Source organism: Lolium perenne, chromosome 7 (genome assembly GCF_019359855.2).
Source record: "Lolium perenne isolate Kyuss_39 chromosome 7, Kyuss_2.0, whole genome shotgun sequence".
Taxonomy (NCBI): domain Eukaryota; kingdom Viridiplantae; phylum Streptophyta; class Magnoliopsida; order Poales; family Poaceae; genus Lolium; species Lolium perenne.
The window spans coordinates 142,325,625-142,350,270 of record NC_067250.2 but is presented as its reverse complement, the minus strand read 5'-3'; the positions used below and the strand labels follow the sequence as shown (position 1 = coordinate 142,350,270).

Below are 24,646 nucleotides of genomic sequence, written 5' to 3'. Positions count from 1 at the left end.
AGTGTCACAAAGGGGTACCTCTATGCCGCCTGTACAAAGGTCTAAGGAGAAAGCTCGCATTGGATTTCTCGCTATTGATTATTCTTCAACTTAGACATCCATACCGGGACAACATAGACAACAGATAATGGACTCCTCTTTTATGCATAAGCATATAACAACAATTAATAATTTTCTCATTTGAGATTTGAGGATTGTTGTCCAAAACTGAAACTTCCACCATGGAGCATGGCTTTAGTTAGCGGCCCAATGTTCTTCTCTAACATATGCATGCTTAACCATATAGTGGTTGATCTCTCTTACTTCAGACAAGACGGACATGCATAGCAACTCACATGAAATTCAACAATGAATAGTTGATGGCGTCCCCAGTGAACATGGTTATCGCACAACAAGCAACTTAATAAGAGATAAAGTGCATAATGACATATTCAATACCACAATAGTTTTTAAGCTATTTGTCCCATGAGCTATATATTGCATAGGTGAATGATGGAATTTTAAAGGTAGCACTCAAGCAATTTACTTTGGAATGGCGGAAAATACCATGTAGTATAGGTAGGTATGGTGGACACAAATGGCATAGTGGTTGGCTCAAGTATTTTGGATGCATGAGAAGTATTCCCTCTCGATACAAGGTTTAGGCTAGCAAGGCTTATTTGAAACAAACACAAGGATGAACCGGTGCAGCAAAACTCACATAAAAGACATATTGAAAACATTATAAGACTCTACACCGTCTTCCTTGTTGTTCAAACTCAATACTAGAAATTATCTAGACCTTAGAGAAACCAAATATGCAAACCAAATTTTAGCATGCTCTATGTATTTCTTCATTAATGGGTGCAAAGCATATGATGCAAGAGCTTAATCATGAGCACAACAATTGCCAAGTATCACATTACCCAAAACATTTATAGCAATTACTACATGTATCATTTTCCAATTCCAACCATATAACAATTTAACGAAGGAGAAACTTCGCCATGAATACTATGAGTAGAAACCAAGGACATACTTGTCCATATGCTACAGCGGAGCGTGTCTCTCTCCCATAAAGTGAATGCTAGGATCCATTTTATTCAAACAAAACAAAAACAAAAACAAACCGACGCTCCAAGAAAAAGCACATAAGATGTGATGGAATAAAAATATAGTTTCAGGGGAGGAACCTGATAATGTTGTCGATGAAGAAGGGGATGCCTTGGGCATCCCCAAGCTTAGACGCTTGAGTCTTCTTGATATATGCAGGGGTGAACCACCGGGTGCATCCCCAAGCTTAGAGCTTTCACTCTCCTTGATCATGTTGCATCATACTCCTCTCTTGATCCTTGAAAACTTCCTCCACACCAAACTCGAAACAACTCATTAGAGGGTTAGTGCACAATATAAATTGACATATTCAGAGGTGACACAATCATTCTTAACACTTCTGGACATTGCATAATGCTACTGGACATTAGTGGATCAAAGAAATTCATCCAACATAGCGAAAGAGGCAATGCGAAATAAAAGGCAGAATCTGTCAAAACAGAACAGTTCGTATTGACGAATTTTAAAATGGCACCAGACTTGCTCAAATGAAAATGCTCAAATTGAATGAAAGTTGCGTACATATCTGAGGATCATGCACGTAAATTGGCTTAATTTTCTGAGTTACCTACAGGGAGGTGGACCCAGATTCGTGACAGCAAAGAAATCTGGAACTGTGCAGTAATCCAAATCTAGTACTTACTTTTCTATCAACGGCTTAACTTGGCACAACAAAACACAAAACTAAGATAAGGAGAGGTTGCTACAGTAGTAAACAACTTCCACAAAATAAAAACAAAGTACTGTAGGTAAAAACATGGGTTGTCTCCCATAAGCGCTTTTCTTTAACGCCTTTCAGCTAGGCGCAGAAAGTGTGTATCAAGTATTATCAAGAGACGAAGTGTCAACATCATAATTTGTTCTCATAATAGAATCAAAAGGTACCTTCATTCTCTTTCTAGGGAAGTGTTCCATACCTTTCTTGAGAGGAAATTGATATTTTATATTACCTTCCTTCATATCAATGATAGCACCAACAGTTCGAAGAAAAGGTCTTCCCAATATAATGGGACAAGATGCATTGCATTCAATATCCAAGACAACAAAATCAACGGGAACCAGGTTATTGTTAATGGTAATGCGAACATTATCAACTTTACCCAAAGGTTTCTTTGTAGAATGATCAGCAAGATTAACATCCAAATAACAATTTTTCAGCGGTGGCAAGTCAAGCATATTATAAATTTTCTTAGGCATAACAGAAATACTTGCACCAAGATCACATAAAGCATTACAATCAAAATCTTTAACCTTCATCTTAATGATGGGCTCCCAACCATCCTCTAACTTTTTAGGAATAGAGGCTTCACGCTCTAGTTTCTCTTCTCTAGCTTTTATGAGAGCATTTGTAATATGATGCGTGAAAGCCAAATTTATAGCACTAGCATTAGGACTTTTAGCAAGTTTTTGCAAGAACTTTATAACTTCAGAGATGTGGCAATCATCAAAATTCAAACCATTATAATCTAAAGCAATGGGATCATCATCCCCAATGTTGGAAAAATTTCAGCAGCTTTATCACAGGCAGTTTCAGATTTAGCGATTTCGTGCAGCTTTTTCGCTTTGCATTCGAAGTGGAAACATTGCTAACACCAATTCTTTTATTAGTATGAGTAGGAGGTGCAGCAACATGTGTAGCATTAGCATTACTAGTGGTGGTAATAGTCCAAACTTTAGCTACATTCTTCTCTTTAGCTAGTTTTTCATTTTCTTCTCTATCCCACCTAGCACGCAGTTCAGCCATTAATCTTATATTCTCATTAATTCTAACTTGAATGGCATTTGCTGTAGTAGTAATTTTATTATGATGATTCTCATTAGGCAAAACTTTTAATTTCAAAAGATCAACATCAGCAGCAAGACTATCGACTTTAGAAGCAAGTATATCAATTTTCCCAAGCTTTTCTTCAACAGATTTGTTAAAAGCAGTTTGTGTACTAATAAATTCTTTAAGCATGGCTTCAAGTCCAGGGGTGAACTCCTATTATTGTTGTAACAATTCCCATAAGAATTACCATAGCCGTTGCCATTATTATAAGGATATGGCCTATAGTTGTTACTAGAATTGTTAGGTAAGCATTGTTGTTGAAATTATTATTTTTAATGAAGTTTACATCAACATGTTCTTCTTGTGCAACCAATGAAGCTAATGGAACATTATTAGGATCAATATTAGTCCTATCATTCACAAGCATAGACATAATAGCATCAATCTTATCACTCAAGGAAGAGGTTTCTTCGACAGAATTTACCTTCTTACCTTGTGGAGCTCTGTCCGTGTGCCATTCAGAGTAGTTGATCATCATATTATCAAGAAGCTTTGTTGCTTCACCAAGAGTGATGGACATAAAGGTACCTCCAGCAGCTGAATCCAATAAATTCCGTGAAGAAAAATTTAGTCCTGCATAGAAGGTTTGGATGATCATCCAAGTAGTCAGTCCATGGGTTGGGCAATTTTTAACCAGAGATTTCATTCTTTCCCAAGCTTGAGCAACATGTTCAGTATCTAATTGTTTAAAATTCATTATGCTACTCCTCAAAGATATAATTTTAGCAGGGGGATAATATCTACCAATAAAAGCATCCTTGCATTTAGTCCATGAATCAATACTATTCTTAGGCAGAGATAGCAACCAATCTTTAGCTCTTCCTCTTAATGAGAAAGGGAACAATTTTAATTTAATAATATCACCATCTACATCCTTATATTTTTGCATTTCACATAATTCAACAAAATTATTAAGATGGGCAGCAGCATCATCAGAACTAACACCAGAAAATTGCTCTCGCATAACAAGATTCAAAGAAAGCAGGTTTAATTTCAAAGAATTCTGCTGTAGTAGCAGGTGGAGCAATAGGTGTGCATAAGAAATCATTATTATTTGTGGTTGTGAAGTCACACAACTTAGTATTTTCAGCGTTGGCCATTTTAGCAACAGTAAATAAAACAAACTAGATAAAGTAAATGCAAGTAAACTAATTTTTTTGTATTTTTGATATAGTAAACAAGATAACAAGTAAAGTAAAACTAGCAACTAATTTTTTTGTATTTTGATTTAGTGCAGCAAACAAAGTAGTAAATAAAACTAAGCAAGACAAAAACAAAGTAAAGAGATTGAGAAGTGGAGACTCCCCTTGCAGCGTGTCTTGATCTCCCCGGCAACGGCGCCAGAAAAAGAGCTTGATGGCGTGTATTTCACACGTTCGTTGGGCAACCCCAAGAGGAAGGTATGATGCGCACAGCAGCAAGTTTTCCCTCAGTAAGAAACCAAGGTTTATCGAACCAGGAGGAGCCAAGAAGCACGTTGAAGGTTGATGGCGGCGGGATGTAGTGCGGCGCAACACCAGGGATTCCGGCGCCAACGTGGAACCTGCACAACACAACCAAAGTACTTTGCCCCAACGAAACAGTGAGGTTGTCAATCTCACCGGCTTGCTGTAACAAAGAGTTAACCGTATTGTGTGGAAGATGATCGTTTGCAGAAAACAGTAGAACAAGTATTGCGATAGATTGTATTTCAAGAAAGAGAATTGGACCGGGGTCCACGGTTCACTAGAGGTGTCTCTCCCATAAGACGAACAGCATGTTGGGTGAACAAATTACAGTTGGGCAATTGACAAATAAAGAGAGCATGACCATGCACATACATATCATGATGAGTATAGTGAGATTTAATTGGGCATTACGACAAAGTACATAGACCGCCATCCAACTGCATCTATGCCTAAAAAGTCCACCTTCAGGTTATCATCCGAACCCCTCCCGGTATTAAGTTGCTAACAACAGACAATTGCATTAAGTATTGCGCGTAATGTAACTAGTGACTACATCCTTGAACATAGCACTAATGTTTTATCCCTAGTGGCAACAAAGACATCCATAACCTTAGTGGTTCTTGTCACTCCTCCAGATTCACAGAGGCATGAACCCACTATCGAGCATAAATACTCCCTCTTGGAGTTACTAGCATCAACTTGGCCAGAGCATCTACTAATAACGGAGAGCATGCAAGATCATAAACAACACATAGATATAACTTTGATAATCAACATAACAAGTATTCTCTATTCATCGGATCCCAACAAACGCAACATATAGAATTACAGATAGATGATCTTGATCATGTTAGGCAGCTCACAAGATCCGACAATGATAGCACAATGGGGAGAAGACAACCATCTAGCTACTGCTATGGACCCATAGTCCAGGGGTAGACTACTCACACATCACACCGGAGGCGACCATGGCGGCGTAGGAGTCCTCCGGGGAGATGATTCCCCTCTCCGGCAGGGTGCCGGAGGCGATCTCTGGATCCCCGAGATGGGATCGGCGGCGGCGGCGGCGTCTCCGGAAGGTTTTCCGTATCGTGGTTCTCGCATCGGGGTTTTCGTCACGGAGACTTTTTATAGGCGAAAGGGCAGGTCAAGAGGCGGCACGGGGGCCCCACACCACAGGGCCGCGCGGCCAAGGGGGGCCGCGCCGCCTAGGGTGTGGCCCCTCCGTGGCCCCTCTTCGTCTCTCCTTCGGACTTCGAAGCTTCGTGGAAAAATAGGCCCCTGGGCTTTGATTTCGTCCAATTCCGAGAATATTTCCTTACTAGGATTTCTGAAACCAAAAACAGCAGAACAAAGAATCGGCACTTCGGCATCTTGTTAATAGGTTAGTTCCAGAAAATGCACGAATATGACATAAAGTGTGCATAAAACATGTAGATAACATCAATAATGTGGCATGGAACATAAGAAATTATCGATACGTCGGAGACGTATCAGACGGTGTGTTCAAAAATGACTTAGCCCACTGCTTTTGCTTGTCAGAATATACTGGCTTGGGCTCGCCCTCTCTTTTCTTCTTGCACTCCTCCTTCCATTTCTCATGCTGAGCAGCCACGGCCGCTGCATTTTCCTCGACACTAAGTTCCCAAGGCCTCGGGATGAGAGGCTTCGATGATGGCTCTGGTATCTTTGTTTTCTTAGGTACATAAGGGTCCGGGTTAATAACCCAGGACTGCTTCGCTTCTTCGCCGGAGGTGGATTGGGGCGGTGTCGCCGATCACCCGCGGACGAGGACCGGGGCGGCGTCGCACCCGCCGGACGAGGACTGGGGGGCGGCGTCGGCTGACGTGAAGGAGGTGTATTAGGTGAAGCACCACCACCACCGCCGCCACCGCCACCGTCACCGCCACCGCCACCGCCACCGCCACCACCACCACCGTAGGGGGGTGGACTTGTTGGCGCCTCGCCTGGAAACTTGATAAACTTCTTCTGCCATAGAATGAACTGGCGCTTGACATCTCCAAGTCTTTTCACCCCTTCAGGTGTAGCAATGTCAATGTCCAGGTCCTCAAACCCTTGGACTATCTCCTCCACCGTCACACGAGCATAGCCATCTTGAATGGGGTTGTTGTGGTGGAGTGCTCCAGGTGGCAAAGCACTGCCGATGGCTACCTTCATGGACATGTTCCCGATAGGATAATACAGATGACATGCTTTCATCTCCTTTATATCGTCCACGGGGTAGCGAGGAGGCTCCGGTGCAGTAATTTCGACCACCAGAGGCTCCGGTGCAGTAATTTCGATCGTCGGTGCACCAGCCGGTGAGGCCTCCGTGGAAGCCACGCTGCTTCTTCTCCGCTGCTGGCTTCCGAGATCCATTGGATGATCTTCATGCTGCGCCCGAGCTGCATCTCTTTCGGCGACTAGTACACTCACGGTTTTCTTCATCACATCCATTTCCGTTACCAACTTCGCCACAACATCTGCATCCCGATCCATCTTTCTCTTACGGCTTCTGTAACCGTACGGGTCATCGTTCTGGGGGAACCCTACTTTCCACGGAATGGGCCCCATGCCTCGTACACATCCTCCGTGTTCAGGATTCCCGAGGGCTTTTGTCAGGGCGTCGTTCTCTCTGTTGAACTTGATCCTCCCCTCTTGAGCTTCCCTCATTGCCTCAATAAGCTTTTGGGTGGGTGTAATTATTTTGCCCTGATAAACACACTCCCCTGTCTCCGGGTTCAGCGATCCCCCATGCCCGTACCACCAGCTTTTGGCCCTTGGGTCCCATCCCTCCATGCACTGACGGATTCCTCGCGCCCTCGGCTCGTTCTCCATCTTCTCCCACTTAGGCTGCCAAAAGCGATACCCTCCTGGCCCCATGATATGATTGTACTCCTTCTTGGCCGCATTCTCCTTATTTTTTTCGATATTTCAAGGAACTGCTCCGATTTCTTTTGCTTCACAAATTCTGGCCAATCATGTTCCAGTTTCTCATATTGTCCTTTGAAATCCGGAGTCTTGCCCTCCTTGACAAAGTCATGGGCTAGATTTTGCTTGTATTTCCGGAATGCGTTGGCCATCCTAGAAAGAGCGAACTGTTTGACTAGCTTGCACCTCTCCTTGTTTTCCTGAATCTTGTTACCCGCCTCATCGTATCTGCGGTATTCCGGAGGTAGAACGAAATGTTCCATAAGCTTCCTGTAGCAATCTTTTTTTGTTCTCTTATCGACAAAAGTGAAACCAAGACGTGCCTTCTTTGGCTCATTCCACTCCTGGACGGTGATCGAGACGTTGTCTCTAACAACGGCTCCGCATTGGCTGACAAACTTGGTGGCGTTCTTGCTGGGCTCCAGCGGCCTGCCGGTTTTTTCATCGACAACATCGATGGTGCATGTTTCGTTTGGTTTCATCGTCTTGGTTGCGCCACGCTTTGACGACGTACTCGATTTTTTCGACGATCCGGCCGAGGGCTAAAATAAGAAAGAGAGTCGCGCGCGTTAGTACACACACATTTATTCAAATCAGTTAGTTTGTATCACCAGACGCTCAATATGTATATATATATACCTCGGCGCCGGAGGTGGTTGCTACTTCCAATTGAAGATCGTCGTTTATCGACGTTTCTTCGGCATCATCCGCTTGTCGACGGCGCCCTTCATCTTCACCCTCAAGGTTCAGATAAGAAGAGATATCATCTTCTTCTTCTCCGGTCGGCACATATGGAATATCGCCTTTTATGATGCCGAACATATGGTCTTCAGCGTCCGGATCATAGTTGTCCAGAATCGGGTCAGCTCTATCGTCCGCCATATGTCAGTCCTGAAAACATGTAGTCAAAACAAATTAATTAAGTGAAGAAGGGGGGCGGTGGCGGTGGCGAAAGGGCGGTGGCGGTGGCGAAAGGGCAGTGGCGGTGCCGAGGACAACACGTACACATAACCCTCGCCGCCCCCTCGATCTCGATCCAAAAAAAACACCGCGCGTATACGGAGGGGGCGACGAGGGGCTCGCTGCCCCCTCCGTATACGCGCGGTGGTAAAGTCAAATTTTAGTTCGGCGCGATATCCCTCTCCTCTCTCTCATTGCATGCGATCGGGCGCCGGCGATGACGATGGGGACGTACGTACGGGCGCGACGACACATACACGGGGTGGGTGGGGCGGCGACGACGGCCGACGACGGACAAAGCGCGACGAGAGGGCGGCGACGACGGAGAAAAGGCGCTGACGGCGAGGTCGAGTACGTGCGGCGTTTTTAGTTAAATTTTTAAGTCAATTTTTTTAACTTATTTAAAAACAATTTAATTAAGTTTTTAGTTTTGTTTTTTGAATTTGTAACTAATTAAGTTTGTTTAGTTTTGATTTTTGAGTTTGTTTAGTTTTATTTCTGGTTTTCTTCATGATTTTAACTAATTAAGAATTTGTAACTAATTAACTTAGTTACGATTTTTTTTTTTAAAAAAAGAAAAACCGGGGGGTGCCGCCCCTGGCACTTTTTCTCTCGTCTCCCTCTCTGATCTGCCAGGGGCCGGGGCGACGGCGGGTGGCGGCGGGCGTCGGGCGGCGATCGAGCGAGGGCGGCGGGCGCTGCTGCCGCACGGTCGGCGAGGGCGGCGGCGGCGGCCGGCGAGGGCGGCGGCGCGGGCGCGCGACATAACCGGCGGCCGGCGCGCGCGCGACAAGATATGGCGCGCGCGCGCGCGTCGATGGACTTACGGCGGGCGCGGAGGACGACGCCGGCGGGCGGCGACGGCGGCGACGGCGGCGACGGCAATCGGGCGCGAGGCGAGGGCGTGGCAGCCGACGGTCGGCTGAGCGAGAGGGCGAGGGCGCGCTGGAGGAAGAAGAACTGGCGCGGCGCGCCGCTCGCCGCGTTATTTATAGCCGTAGGTTTAGTCGCAGTTGGGGTCACCAACCGCGACTAAAGTTACCTTTAGTCGCGGTTGGGGACCCCAACCGCGACTAAAGCCATTTTTCACCCCACATTTGCGGTTCGCGGAAAAGTAGCTTTAGTCGCACAAAGCAATCATGCGACTAAAGGACTTTTTCAAAATTATTTCATGTTAAAAATACAGAAAAACTCAGAAAAATAAAACTAATTCAATTCAAAATTTTAAAAATACAAATAATATATCAAAAAATTCAGAAAAATAAAACTAATTCAATTCAAAATTTTAAAAATACAAATTATATATCAAAAAATTCAGAAAAATAATACTAATTCAATTCAAAATGTTAAAAATACAAATTATATATCCAAAAAATCAGAAAAATAAAAATAATTCAATTCAAATTCTTAAAAATACAAATAATATATCCAAAAAATCAGAAAAATAAAACTAATTCAATTCAAATTCTTAAAAATACAAATAATATATCAAAAAATCAAAAAAATAAAAATAATTCAATTCAAATTCTTAAAAATACAAATAATATATCAAAAAATCAGAAAAATTCTTCCCGCCACTTTCTTCCCGCCACTTTCTTCCCGCCTCTTTCTTCCCGCCTCTTTCTTCCCGCCACTTTCTTCCCGCCACTTTCTTCCCGCCTCCTGTCTTCCCGCTCCCAATTTTCCCGCCATTTGTCACTACATATAGGTAGCCCGGCTTGGCCAGCATTATCACATCTCTACAATCTCTCATCACTCTTTCATGGCTTCCACCGCACCCACTCTAACCTACCAGCAGGTGGAGGAGCTTTGCGCATCGAACTACCCTTGCCCACCGGGCTACCGCGTCCCTGCCGGCTGGAGCCTAAGCGCCGGCGGCGTGCCGGTCCCTCCCGTCCCTCAGGGTACTGCGCGCCGGGCGGCCATCACGAACCACTACTACCTCGACCTCACGCCGGAGCAGCGGATGAATCCCCGCTGGCATCCCGATAACCAGCATACTTGGGACGCCTTCTTCATCAATCGGCGTGAGAGGGCGCTCGCCAGGTATGAGGAGGACCGGTGCGCCTCCTGGAAACTTCCACGAGGCCGGCCGTCGGCTATGGTGGTACGGCCGGACTCTGCAGAGCGTCATGGACTACATCACGGCCGGCGATATCCCCGCCCGCGCTACCCTCGATTCGAGCCACGAGCGCCGCCCGACGACAGCGACGACAGCAGCGACGACGACGCCGGCAACTTAGAAGGCGACGACTACCAGTACAACGGCGGCGGCTATGAAGACTACGAGTATGCATATTATAAGCCTAGGCAGGAGTATGACTAAATCACTCCAAATTTCATGTATGCAGGAGTATGACTTAGTCACTCCAAATTTCCTATATGCAGGAGTATGACTTAGTCACTCCAAATTTCATGTATGCAGGAGTATGACTTAGTCACTCCAAATTTCATGTATCATCAGTGCTATCTCGAGTCAATTGAATCATTCGAAAATGGACACCAAACACATCACGGGTAATATAATTCACATGATTCATTCAACAAAGTTTGGTACAATAAATTATTACACATCATTTCTTCCCTTGTGTCCCTGCTTGCTTACGATTGTGCCGTATACATGGATCATCTTCATCTTTTAACTTAATGATTGTGTCTGTGTTCACTTTTAATGGGTAATTTAATCAAACATATTATAATCTTCTGACATTTCTTTATTGTCCTCCACTCCCCCGATGTTTCTTTTCCACTGAAAGAACAATGTGGCGCTTTGAATCATCGCATGATGTACTGATCGTTTTCTTATCTTTCCGTTTCCTCGGTTTGCTACTCATGTCCTTCACATAGAAAACCTGAGCGACATCTTTCGCTAGGACGAATGGTTCGTCAAGATAACCAAGATTGTTGAAATCCACCATTGTCATTCCGTATTGCTGGTCCACCTTTACCCCACCTCTGTTAGCTTGAACCATTTGCACCGGAACAAAGGGACCCTAAAGGAGGGTCCATAGTCAAGTTCCCATATCTCCTCTATGTAACCATAATATGTGACCTTTTGCCCATTCTCGGTTGCTGCATCAAAGCGGACACCACTGTTTTGGTTGGTGCTCTTTTTATCTTGGGCGATCGTGTAAAATGTATTCCCATTTATCTCGTACCCTTGGAAAGTCGTTATAGTCGAAGATGGTGTCTTGGCCAACATGTACAGCTGATCTACAACCTTATTGTCACTCATTAAATGTTTTCTCAACCAACCGCCGAAAGTCTCCATGTGGGCCTTCCTAATCCAGGATTCAGGCTTCCCGGGGTTGTCCGAGCGTAAAATATTCTTGTGTTTCTCAAAGTACGGAGCCACCAAGCTGGAATTGGTCAGAACTGTGTGGTGTGCTTCAGTCAGAGAATGGCCGTCCATACATATCATTGATTTCCTTCCGATCGTGCCTTTTCCACTTAGTCTCCCCTCGTGCCGCGATTGAGGAAGACCAATCGGCTTAAGGTCGGAACAAAGTCAACACAAAACTCAATTACCTCCTCATTTCCATAGCCCTTGGTGATGCTTCCTTACGGCCTAGCACGGTTACGAACATATTTCTTTAATACTCCCATGAACCTCTCGAAGGGGAACATATTGTGTAGAAATACGGGACCGAGAATGGAAATCTCATCGACTAGGTGAACCAGGAGGTGCGTCATAATATTGAAGAAGGATGGCGGGAACACCAACTCGAACCGACAAGACATTGGATCACATCGTTCAGTAACCGTGGTAGAACTTCTGGATTGATTACCTTCGAGAGATTGCATTGAGGAATGCACATAGCTTCACAATGGCTACTCGAACATTTTCCGGCAGGAGCCCCTCAAAGCAATCGGAAGCAATTGCGTCATAATCACGTGGCGGTCGTGAGACTTCAGGTTTTGGAACTTTTTCTCCGCCATGTTTATTATTCCCTTTATATTGGACGAGAATCCCGACGGGACCTTCATACATCGCTTCAGGCATTCAAAAAAGATGACCTTCTCTTCTTTGGTCAGAGCGTAGCTGGCACGACCTTGAAACCGCTCCGAATGCCGGTCATCAGGGTCTTTCAAACTTTGCTGGTCCTGCCGTGCTTCCTTTGTATCATTTGACTTCCCATACACGCCCAAGAAGCTTAGGATGTTCACGCAAATATTCTTCGTAACGTGCATCACGTCGATTGCAGAGCGGACTTCTAGGACTTTCCAATATTCTAGCTCCCGAATATAGATTTCTTCTTCCACATGGCTACGTGCCCGTCGCCTCCCTTCGGAACTGATTGTCCGCTAGGACCCTTTCCAAAGATGACTTTCAAACCCTTGACCATATCAAATACCTCAAGACCAGTGTGTTCCGCAGCTTCGGCCGGTGATCTGCCTTGCCATTGTAATGCTTGCCTTTCTTTCTTCGGATGACCTTTCGGAAGAAATCGACGATGCCCAAGGTACACGTTCTTCTTACAATTTGGCAAATGTACACTTTCAGTCTCATGTAAGCAGTGCGTGCATGCATTGTATCCTTTATTTGACAGTCCCGAAAGGTTACTAAGAGCAGGCCAATCGTTGATGGTTACGAAAAGCAACGCTCGTAGGTCAAATTCCTCTTCTTTGTGCTCATCCCACACACGGACACCAGGTCTGCCCCACAGCTGTAAAAGTTCATCAACTAATGGCCTTAGGTACACATCGATGTCGTTGCCGGGTTGCTTCGGACCTTGGATGAGCACTGGCATCATAATGAACTTCCGCTTCATGCACAACCAAGGAGGAAGGTTGTAGATGCATAGAGTCACGGGCCAGTACTATGGCTGGAGCTCTTGCTCGCCAAAAGGATTCATGCCATCCGTACTTAGACCAAATCTTATGTTCCTTGCGTCACTGCAAAATCTTTGAACTCTCTGTCGATCTTTCTCCATTGCGTTCCATCTGCGGGGTGTCTCAACTCCCCGTCCGACTTACGGTCCTCTTTGTGCCATCGCAACAACTTGGCATGCTCTTTGTTCCGGAACAGACGTTTCAACCGTGGTATGATAGGAGCATACCACATCACCTTGGCGGGAACCCTCTTCCCGGGTTTCGGCCCTCAACATCGTCACCAGGGTCATCGCCTACGATCTTATAACGCAATGCGGTGCATACCGGACATTCATTCAAATTCTCGTATTCACCGCGGTAGAGGATGCGATCGTTGATGCATGCATGTATCTTCAGAACCTCTAAACCTAGAGGGCAGACAACCTTCTTTGCTTCGTACGTAGTGGCGGGCAACTCGTTATTCTTTGGAAACATATTCTTCAACATTTTCAGCAAGTTTTCAAATGCCGAGTCAGCTACACCTGCCTGTGCCTTCCATCTCAGCAAATCCAGTGTGCAGCCCAGCTTTTTCAGACCATCATCGCATCCGGGGTACAGCGCCTTCCCGTGATCCTCTAACATGCGATCCAAATTCTCCTCTCTTTTCAGTTTCGCAGCGTCTCCGTGCATCAGCAATGGTCCGACCAAGATCATCAACGGGATCATCACGTGCCTCTTCTTCACCTTCCCCTTCACCATCCCCTTCACCATCAGCATCCTCCATGAAAGTATCACCGAAATGAGCAAGATAGCTTTCATCGATGAAATCATCCCCTTCTTCATCTTCTTCCATTATAACCCCTCTTTCTCCATGCTTGGTCCAACAATTATAGCTTGGCATGAAACCGTGCCGAAGCAGGTGCATGTGAACATCTCTTGAGGAAGAGTAACCCTTCTGATTCTTACATTTAACACATGGACAGATAACAAAACCCCCGCTTGTTCGCATTAGCCACTACGAGGAAATCTTTCAAACCCGCACTGAACTCGCCGGAGAGTCGGTTACCGTACATCCATTGTCGATTCATCTGCATTATTATAATATAAAATATATAATTAACCATCATGCATTTGTTAAACTAACTAGCTACAAACAATATAAATTAAACAATGAACTACACACACATGCACATTTTATCAACGACACATCAAAGGTTCAAGTTGCTAACCGCGATCGAGGAGGAAAAAATAAATGAGAAAGCTCAAGTGTGGCTCCAACACTTCATATCATGTTTGTTTCATGCTCTTGGGGTATTTCATCAAACACCTTATGTGCATAAGAGGAACCAAAAGCAAACCTAACACCCACTTGTGAAGCTTGTGAAGAGAATGGCACCAAATGGCTAAGTGTTGGCTGCTGGATGGGTATATATAGGGGAGGGGCTTTAGTCCCGGTTGGCCTGGCCAACCGCGACTAAAGGCCTTCGGGCACCTTTAGTCGCGGTTGGCCTGGCCAACCGCGACTAAAGACCCCCCACGTGCACCGGCTGGCCACCGAGCGCCCTGGGCCCAGGCCTTTGGTCGCGGTTCTCCTCCCGAACCGCGACTAAAGGTACCATTAGTCGCGGTTCCTGCAGCATCGCGACTTATGGGGCTCACCCGAAGCCTGTTTTTCCACCAGTGAGTGTACGGCTCCCCATTAATCTCAGAACCCAATAATTTGAGCGCGAATCTTCCCATTGGTGCTGTCAACCACAGCAACATATTCTGGAGAGATATCCATCAAGTACATAGTCACGAGGAGACATCGATAGGGCGTGATGAATTCATGGGCGAGACGCAAAATCTTTATTCCGTTCTGATTTTCCATCCCTCTCGAGCCAGCAGATAGGCACAAGCGAGAAGAAGAGAAGGGAAAAGGAAAGAAAAGAACGTGAGGGAAGTAGGCAACCACAAACAACTCGCGTTGATCAGCCAACCCTAGGCATGACGGACAAACTAACAAACTACATGCCACCTACTGTTTTAAATACTGATGACAAAGTGTGAGTGTTCAGTGTTTTCAGCGACAGCAAGCTACAGTAGTATGTAAACGCATGGCACGCTGTTGAAAATTACTACGGCAGTGAATATAAAACGCATGGATCTTGGCTTTGCTTCGTCTTCCCGGCGGCGTGCCTGAAACGAGTAAGCGGCGCACATGGCCGGCCTCGTGAAGCTCGACGGCGTTTGAGTCCGATTTGGTGCGCGCAGACGAATGTTGACTCCGGCTATGAATTTCCCAAGAGACTCCACTGCCTGTTTGGGGGCAAGAGACAGGAGTAGACAGAGATACACTAATCTATGGCAGGTTTTTGTTTGCTCCACGCCATGCTTAACTCGATGGTACTAAGAGATATACTAGTATATAGACCATGATGCTTCCACAAGCACTCCGAGATAACTAGTCTAAACGAGTGGTGCTACCATTTCTGTGAGACTCTGGTAGATGCATTTTCCCCTTCATGCTGTGATTTTCCAAGCTTTTTCCATTGCGAATTCCTGATGGAATCGAATGTGGTTCTATCCGCACTTGAAAATGGCATTGTATTGTTCACATGCTTCACAACGATGTTGCCTTGCAGGTTCACTTCTGGTTCTGGATCATCAGGGATTTGGTTTTGCGGAAATGGATCATCAGGGATATGGTAGCATATGTATGACTCACTACAATTTGGAGTATATAATCGAACCTTTTCGACATCTTGGAAAGTAAATTGAGCTACAACTCACATGGAGAAACACATGTAGCATCTACATGCATATCATATGAAATATCTGTTACTTTACAAGGTCATTTCCTTTTGTTATTATATGTGAGATGTTGCTTCACTACACCCGGAAAAAAGAGAGCGAATGTGCTATATGGTGGGCCAAGAGATGGCGGAGGTGTGGAATTGGATGTGGTGAAGATGATGCTTTAGCGCCAGCTGTGCCAAAGTGGTTGCGTGGTACTGTCCATGTGACCATGTCTAAACAGTTCATGTGGTAACTGTGAGCCTGATGATCGGTGAATTGCAGTAGTGTCCGTGGCGACATCATAGGGTTAAATTTGAGGGTGAAAATCTAGATTTGCCTTCATTAGTTGTACCTGACAATCCTGGTTGTTACCTTGTTGAAGGCATTATTTGCGAGCTCGGTCATTCTCCAGGATGTTACTTCATGGTTGGACCGTTCACCGTTTTCTTTTTAGAGACGTTGTTTTTAGATAACCACTTATGTAGTTCGGGTGTTTTCATTGGCGGTGGCCAGATCATGTTGCTACGACTCTTTGATCACTTTGGCAGGCCCCCTTTTTTTTTACTTTGTGTTGTGTGCATCCTTGGTGTCTCGACTATTCTTGACACCACGTTGTTGCGGAGGCTGGGTGTAATTGATATTTTCTTGATATTAATATATTTTCTTTATCGAAAAACTTGTTTTTTGCATCTAGGTGCACCAGTTACCTATATATCTATATATAATCAACTTTTACTCAAGCGATGCAAAAGACATTAACACTATGAAAATCGATTGACAAAATAACAGTAAATATATATGATTCTTTTGCTAAAACAAGCACTAAAAAATCACCACGCCAACCTTTGACATGCTACTCATACAATTAATATAACCACCTAAACAAGATCAACCCACCTGACAAGGAGAGACTAGGTGCGATATGGCAGGGATCTTGAGAGTATTGATGTCTTTAGGATTTGGATTGTGATGCACGACAATGTGCTCGTGTGACGTTCGGATCGATACATCCAGTGAGTGTCGTACGGGTTTGATTCGACAAAGGCATGTACTAGTTCATGTATTTGTGTGCACATTGGAAGAAGGAAGGCTGAGTCGGTTTGGAGTTCAAGTCCGCACGTCGGATAAGTAGGGCAGTAATTTCAAAAACTTTAAAGCATCTTTTTCTAGAAAAACACATTAAAGCCTTTTTTCCCCGAGCAATTATGGTTAATTACTCGAGTGTAGTTTCAAATCGTTGCCATGTGCCATCCACATTTAGTCAAACCAAGAAATGCATTTGTATAGTGGTGATAATTATGACGATGATAGTGATTTGAGCACTAAGCAACAAATTTCCCTTTTGGATTGTGTGTTAGAGACTTTTTAGTTATCATAATGATGGATGACATGCCTCCATCCATGTCGGTGACATTATGGACCTGGACTTTTTTCACGAAACCCAAGGAAAATGCATGGACCCTCCATGGTGTCATAGTGATGGACTGAATATTTTGGCACATATATGTTCGCTAGTAAAATTTCTTGTGCACCACGTTAATCGTGATTTCTCGACCGCCTAGTCAAAATCGAACGGATGTGGCGGAAAAGAAATTTAAGATAGTGTGGCCAAGTAAGTCGAGCAATGTTATGAGGGGCTAAATCATGTAAACCTAACTATTTTTTTCTCAAAAATCTAGAGGATTAGCAAGCATGTGCTATCAGTGCACGGTGTTTTAGTTCAAATTTAATTAAAACCGCTACAAGAGTTATGGAATGGAGTGAATACCTACCAACTCAATGATGTACATGGAAGCTATGTGCCAACGCGAAGTTGATATTCACGTAAACCGTCGGCCTGAGTTTATCGCTTCTTAAAAAAACATCGTTGTGTAAACACCCCCTATATTTTAAAGTTTTGCTGGATGGTGTTCATAGATTTTTCCTCTTTTTGTTGGAGAAGTCTTTACACGTTAAAATACTTGTGTCCCATGTGGTTTTGCTTTGTTCGTTCTTCATGTTGCTTGTCGCATTTATAACAAACTTAACAGTGGGACCAACTCGTTTGTCATATTTCCACCTCACCTTCCTGAGTAAAACCCCTTTCCACTTCCCTCGCCCATTTTATCGTGTAGGTTGGTGCCACGTGTTGAGATGACCACGTAAACAAGTAAGTATGATTTTTAAGCTTAAATCTCATGAAAGACAATATGCTACAATTTATTTGGGTCACTGGAACCCTAGGGAGAAATTATCATAAGAAAATGTAAAATACTGTGATCATGGACGGAAATTCCTTTGTGTTTCCATTTTTTAAATTCACAAAATATGTATATGGTACTTCACGGTTCATTGCCTTTTGTGCCTAAGCTCAGAGACATGCTAGCAACTTTTGGCTTGGTGGTGAAGTATCTATCGTGGACCTCCAATACAAACGTCTCACAAGTCTCACATTATTGTCATAATGCCATAAATGCGAGCTCCAGCTCATTTTGTCTAGAATAGTTTTTGGATTATTCGGCAATCACACTTTCAAAGGGTCGAAAGTATGTGTATTTGTTTGGTAGGGGCTGGCTTGGGCCAACTGGTAGAGGATCAACACCTATTTTCCTTCATACTTTATTGATTTGAATATCACACGTACAAGATTACAAAAATGGATCTTAATAAGGCTTTGACAAGGAACTCGGTATGATGGGAATAATCTAGGGTTTTGCTTATCCATTGAGTTGCTTCAGGCATGGAGAGTCAAGTTCCATCTTCTGATGCATCCTTCTTCTATATTTATAGGTGTATGTTTTGGAGATTCATCGTGATGTACGTGAAAAGTTCCATGTCTTCCACAACAAGTCTTGTTGTGATCTTCCATACTTGATCGCCCGGTAGAGGTATTTTCATAGTTGTTTGGGTTTAGCTTGGCCAATCAGGTTGGTGAAGTTCAGATGTGGCTCTTACATCACATATGTATGGACTGATCTCATATACACATTTCCTTTTTCTTACTTGTCGCCAAGTGACCACGAGAACCTGTTGCGTACTATCGCTGGTGTGTGATATTTTTGCTAATTATTAGAGTGTATATAGATATAACTTGCTTGGGAAACATCCCCTACACCCTCCATTTGTTTAGTTCTTAAGGCCTGCACTTATTTTAAGAAAGAAATGGCATCGACACGAGCAACAAAATGAATTACATGCTACAAAACTATACCACCGAGAATTCTTTTGGATATGATGCCGATGATTAATTTTAGGGTATGTATTACCCATAAACTGATTTTCTCTAGTAAAAGTTTTTTCAAAAATGTACCGGCCTTATAAACCCGAATGGAGTGAGTACATATTACATGGAGTAATCCATAGACATATTCGTGAAAACATATAGACCCATTACCTAACATTTATCCAACAAGAACCTACAACCTGCCCTCAATCAAATCTACAACGGCTACACGTTTTCCTGTTCGAAACCGAATACAAACTTACATGTAACGATCCTTTACAATCCAGTTGGTAGAACTGGTCGCAGCCTGCAGGGAGCCTGTCCACCTACATATGAACTCCCAAATTGTCGACATATGGCGCGTCCACGACATGCCCGGATAAGAAGACAAGCACAATGTCCAGACTCCAGAGATCCCCTAATTAACAAGTTGACTCCTTCCTTTATCAGCGCCTAGCAACAACCAACATTACACGTCCACAAGCAGATTAAGAACTCGTTAACCACCTCGCTAATGACACTCCTCTCCGCTCCAGCTCCTCTCCATCTCGGCTCCATAAAATAACCCCAGCTCGCCCCGTCCTTCTCACAGAACTCAGAATCCAGACGCAACAACTCACGGTCCGGAGGAGGACTCGGGCAGGGCAGACGCCACGAGCAACGGATCGATAAGCCGCCGTGTGACCGGAGGAAATGGGCAACTGCCAGGCGGCGGACGCGGCGGCCGTGGTGATCCAGCACCCGGGCGACGGCAAGGTCGAGCGCCTCTACTGGCCGGCCACCGCGGCCGATGTCATGCGGAAGAATCCCGGGCACTACGTCGCCCTCGTCGTCCTCCACGTCTCCGATGACGGTGACTCCAAGACCGACCCCGCCGCTGCCGGAGGAGGAGGCGCCAGGATCACGAAAGTGAAGCTCCTCAAGCCCAAGGACACGCTTCTTCTTGGCCAGGTCTACCGCCTGATCACCTCCCAAGGTTCGTGGCTTCGTGCCCTGTGTCCATCTTGGATTCCTCTGTTCTTGGCCGTTTCGATCCCCCTTGTATTACTGGTACATGGAGATTAATCAATCTGGCTGTTGGTGCGTGCAGAGGTGACAAAGGCAGTGCAGGCGAGGAGGCAGGAGAAGATGCGTGTCTGCGACGAGGTGATCGAGCAGCAGCAGCAGCGGCCGCGGCTACACCGGCGGCGACAGCCGCCCAGGCCGAGGAGCGACGCCGCCACTGAAGCCAACGACGAACAGAGACAGCCCACCGATCACCAGGTAATTGCTACACGCTTGACAGGTTTCTCCTTCTTTTTCTTTTTTTATTAGGGACAGGCTTCTCCTATGCATATCACAATGGCAACCGCTCATCTGTCAATTCGCTTCTTGGTTCCTCAGGAACGGAGGCGGCTGGAGAAAGACCGGCACCGGAGCGTCACCGGCGGCGGCGGCGGCGCTGGGAGAGGCCGGCACTGGCGGCCGTCGTTGCAGAGCATCACTGAACTGTCGATCTGACCGCAACGCACTTTTATGGTGGATTATTAGAATAGGAAAGGTTTGGAGTTTGGAGCTAGAAATGTACATTAAGAGGAAGAGGAGCGACATGCTACCATTAAAAAGGTTGCTCTGTCCTTGTTAGTCGTCAGTTGAAACAGTGATCTCAATGTGCGAAACATACATCGCCTTTTGACACTGTTTCAATCCGTCTGTTTTTTGAAAAAAAGAAAGGCTCGATTCTTCCTGTATAGTACAGTACCCTGGCGGGGTCGACAATCGAGAACTGAAATCTACTATGAGATCGAGTGTGATCCGTGCATCCACCCTGAGAATCCGAGTCGCGCAGCATCTGTCAGGTGCTGAAGACATCTGCTGAGGTGGATCTTGTCTCGAGCGTTGGCCAGCAAGATCACCTGCTCCATCCAACCACTGCAGTGAGGCTGTAGCGAGGAACTGTACCGAACATGCGATTCTTCAGAACAGATCCGGGTCCGTACTGACAGGAGGTCAGGGCGGCATCCAGGTGATCGATCTATCATGTGCGATGAACTGTAGAGATTCTGCATGTTTTCTGCATGTTATAGTTTTATTATTTGTGGAAGGAAGGGTATCCGTCCGAATGTGTTTTCTAACTTTTATGTGGAAATAATGCGTTTTCTGCAGCGGCTAATTGCTATTCTTGTTGCTTGAATTGACTCTTCAGATCAAACCTTATAATGTACGTACTCACTACGGAGTATTATTGATTGACGCGCATGGCTGATGGATGCTTTGGCTAACTAGAGTAACGGGGTTCATGCGTGTTAAGGGCATCTCCAACGGGGCGACCCATCCCGCGCCCGCGCGTTCGGATGGGTCGAGCCGGACAAAAATGCGGCCCAACACGGGGACGCACCGCAAAAGCGGATAGCCGCGGCGTCCGGAACGAATCTGGGTCGGGTTTGCGTGGCCGCGGATGTCACGCGGCGTCCTCGCGTGTCCGGCTGGTCCGCGTGGCTGCCCACATGTCGGTGCCCTAGTCCTATTAAATGTGGACTGGGGAGAGGGACTGTCCCTATCCAGCAGTCCCCACTATCCACTCCGGCCGCACGCGCGAGCTCGAAGCTTCCGCGCTGCCATGGCCCCGAAGCGTGAGTTCGCGCCGTCCGCCAACGACCACGAGGGCGCGGCGACGGCCGATCGCGCCGCCGGCGTTCGCCATGGGGCCGCGGCGACGCCTAGACGCGACCGGATCTACGTCACCGTAGCGGTGGCGCGGATGTTCAGGACGCCGGCGTCCCAATGCCGTGGGGGGACGTGCACCTCCCCCACGGGCGGCACTGAGCCCAGATCGGGTTCCGGTGCCGCCCATCCCGCGTCCGGCCGCGCCCGCGTCGCGAAGATCCGGAGGTGCCGTGCTCAGCTCCCGGCGGACCTCCAGGAGGACCCCGCGTACGGCGACGCAAGTCCCAACTGGGACTTGTGGTTCGAGGTGGAGCATGATGCGCGCTGGCGCACGTGCTTCTCGTCGGCGACGGCGCGGCCTCGGCGCAGCCGCGCACACACAAGGCGGGCAGGGCCGCTGCCCGGCGGCTGTACATCGACGAGCCGCCCCGGCAGGCCCCGACGGCAGCCCCCGCCGCAGGCCCGGCACCAGGAGGACGAAGACGACCCGGAGCCGCAGGCGGCGCTCGCGGCGTCCCGCGAGCGATGCGACCTCGACGAGCTGGCCGGATGGCCGCACCTCGCCGAGACGGCTGCGCGTCTCCGCCCTGGCGGAGAAGGCCGAGAAGGCCCGGGGAGAACGCCCGAGCGGAGGCGTGGGCCTTCCTCGAGATGGCGCGCCGGCGGGGAGGGAGGACACGCGCACGGCGGCGCTCCGTGAGGAGGAGGACCGCCGTGCCGCGCTCCCGGCGGAGGAGGAGAGAGCCCGGCCGCGCTCCGGGCGGAGGAGGAGGAGCAGCTCCGCAAGGAGTCCGCGCGGAGGGCACGGCTGCGCGCAGGCCGAGCCCGCCGAACCCGCACTCACTTTGGGGAAAGGGCGCGATGGTCGCCACGGCCGGAGTCCCCGCCGCCCTCCGGCGTTTCTAGCCGGAACAGCGCTTCGCCGCCGGGGGGCGTCGTCGTCATCGACGCCGACGACGACGAGTACTACTGGGGGTAGTACTGCCGACGGCCACCGCGTGCTCGCAAACCCTGGCTAGGGTTTGCTTTTTTTTAGTTTAAAGCCCATATAGGGCTTTCTTTTGTGTAAAATTTGCCCAAAATAGGGCTAAGTTTAATGACCAACTAGTTTAAATTTATGTTTTGTTGTTTTCCTTTTTATTTTGATTTTTGTTTTATTTAATTACATATGCACTGCGTCCGCGCGTTGGGCGCAGCGCGCGACCCAAACGGACAAACGGACGCGGACCGCTGTCCGCGTGTCCGCTCGGCGACCCAAACGGCTCAAAACGGACGGTCCAGCGCGTCTGTTTGGGTCGCGTGGTTGGAGATGCCCTAAGTGATGATGGGCATTGGGCAGGCTAAAAAAAAAGGCTGAAAAGGCACTGTCATCACTGATCACGGTGTGCTCGCCGCTTGCGTGATGGAAAAGGGCAAAAGAGTGCATCATGGTTGAGGAAAGTCTAAACTTTCAAGATCAGTAGAAAATAGTCGCGTTGCAGGAATTAGGGAAGGGAGAGGGACTGACCACGAGTCGTGCTATTCAGCTATGACAATTTCTCTTCTTAGGCAAGCGAGTCTATATCAATCCAATGATAGCAAAATGATGGGTAAGCCGCAAACACTGATTTCTTTCTTTCATTTCTTTTGACAGGACGGGGAAAACAATACTTTGACTACCAGATTTATTTATCAGTGAAGAATCATTCAAAATGTACTAGTATAATATGGAAACATGCTTTGATAGTGCATACGTGCTACCAACAGCTCGAGTTCACAAATTAGGCCGGCATAGCAAAATCATGGGTACGCCGCTAACACTAATTTCTTTCATTTCTTTTGACAGGACGCGAACAATACTTTGACTACTACACATCTTTATTTTTTCTTCTTCTAGAATACTGACTACTGCACATCCATTTGTGTTTAATCATCAGGACTCCTTCAAAATGTAGTATAAAATGGAACCCAGTTTTGATGATACATCGCGCGTAGCATCAAGTACTACCAACAGCTCGAGTTCATAATTAGGCCGGCATATTTCAAGACCCATATCAAATGGGAAATACTACCTCTGGACACATTTAATCGACGCACTGACCAGCTAATGGCATGAACGAGCATGTCTCCCTCCGCGTCGATTAAATCCGACCGGAGGGAGTATATAGGTAGGCCGGCTGAAGACCTGTACATGCATATGTACAATTGTATATCCTGTTTAGGAAGGGGTCATGTCAAGAAAGAAGTACAAATGTCTCAAGAACAGTGTGCTCAACTTTCAAAGGTACAGTACAAGGCGAGAAACTATAAAAGTAGTAGTTTTGCCTTCCAACAAGACTAGAGTAAAAGAACAAGCTCAATAGGCACGATAGCATTTTCAGCACCATTTTGGAGTCCAATTTTGATGCTTCTGACCATCCGATATTTCAATTAAAACCACTGTTCAAAAACTAGGCCGATTCAGCGATTACTAGGCTGATTAATTGCTAATAGGGGTCTAACCGTGTCGATTACCATTAACCTCTTGTGTTAATCCTTTAGCCCGATTAATCGTATCGAAAGTCCGATTACTAGGTATGTTCCCGATTAACTACTGCACTTGATCAAAGAAGTTATAAACTTTTCAATGCATATAGCTAGTACAGGTGCTACCCCTCCCTAATAAAGTAGGTTTTGCAAAGCTCCCGCTTGATTGCAGCCTTCAACAGCTCGAATTCCGATGTCGCCAACTAGTTCCTTGCCCTCCCATACCCATTACTCTCAGTTGCCTAGATACAGGAGCTCGACCACCTTGAGTAGCTTGTGCAGGAGCTCAAGGGTGCCTTTGATAGGTTAGGTGGTTGAGGTGTAAGAGGGGTCATACCCTAGCTAGGTAGGTGGTGGGAGAAGATAAACTTCAGAGGTGAGAGGATAAGAAGTGGAAGGAAGAAACGCGGCTTCGACTAGTGGATCCCGATTCGCTCGTGATCT

General features: G+C 46.4%; 1 protein-coding gene across 1 annotated transcript; it reads left to right on the top strand.

The window, feature by feature from the left end:
* Positions 1 to 19,636: 19,636 nt before the first annotated feature.
* Positions 19,637 to 21,125, top strand: LOC127318622 (uncharacterized). Its single transcript, XM_051349109.2, has 3 exons — positions 19,637 to 20,027; positions 20,142 to 20,314; positions 20,435 to 21,125. The coding sequence occupies exons 1-3, from the start codon at positions 19,745 to 19,747 to the stop codon at positions 20,549 to 20,551; spliced, it is 573 nt and encodes a 190-aa protein (XP_051205069.1). The 5' UTR covers positions 19,637 to 19,744; the 3' UTR covers positions 20,552 to 21,125.
* Positions 21,126 to 24,646: the final 3,521 nt, after the last annotated feature.

What these genes read in the sequence shown, in the direction of transcription:
- LOC127318622 (XM_051349109.2), top strand. Translation starts at nt 19,745, where the DNA reads ATGGGCAACTGCCAGGCGGCGGACGCGGCGGCCGTGGTGATCCAGCAC. An exon ending in CCGCCTGATCACCTCCCAAG is followed by an intron (nt 20,028 to 20,141) that starts GTTCGTGGCTTC and finishes TGGTGCGTGCAG; the next exon opens with AGGTGACAAAGGCAGTGCAG. An exon ending in GACAGCCCACCGATCACCAG is followed by an intron (nt 20,315 to 20,434) that starts GTAATTGCTACA and finishes TTGGTTCCTCAG; the next exon opens with GAACGGAGGCGGCTGGAGAA.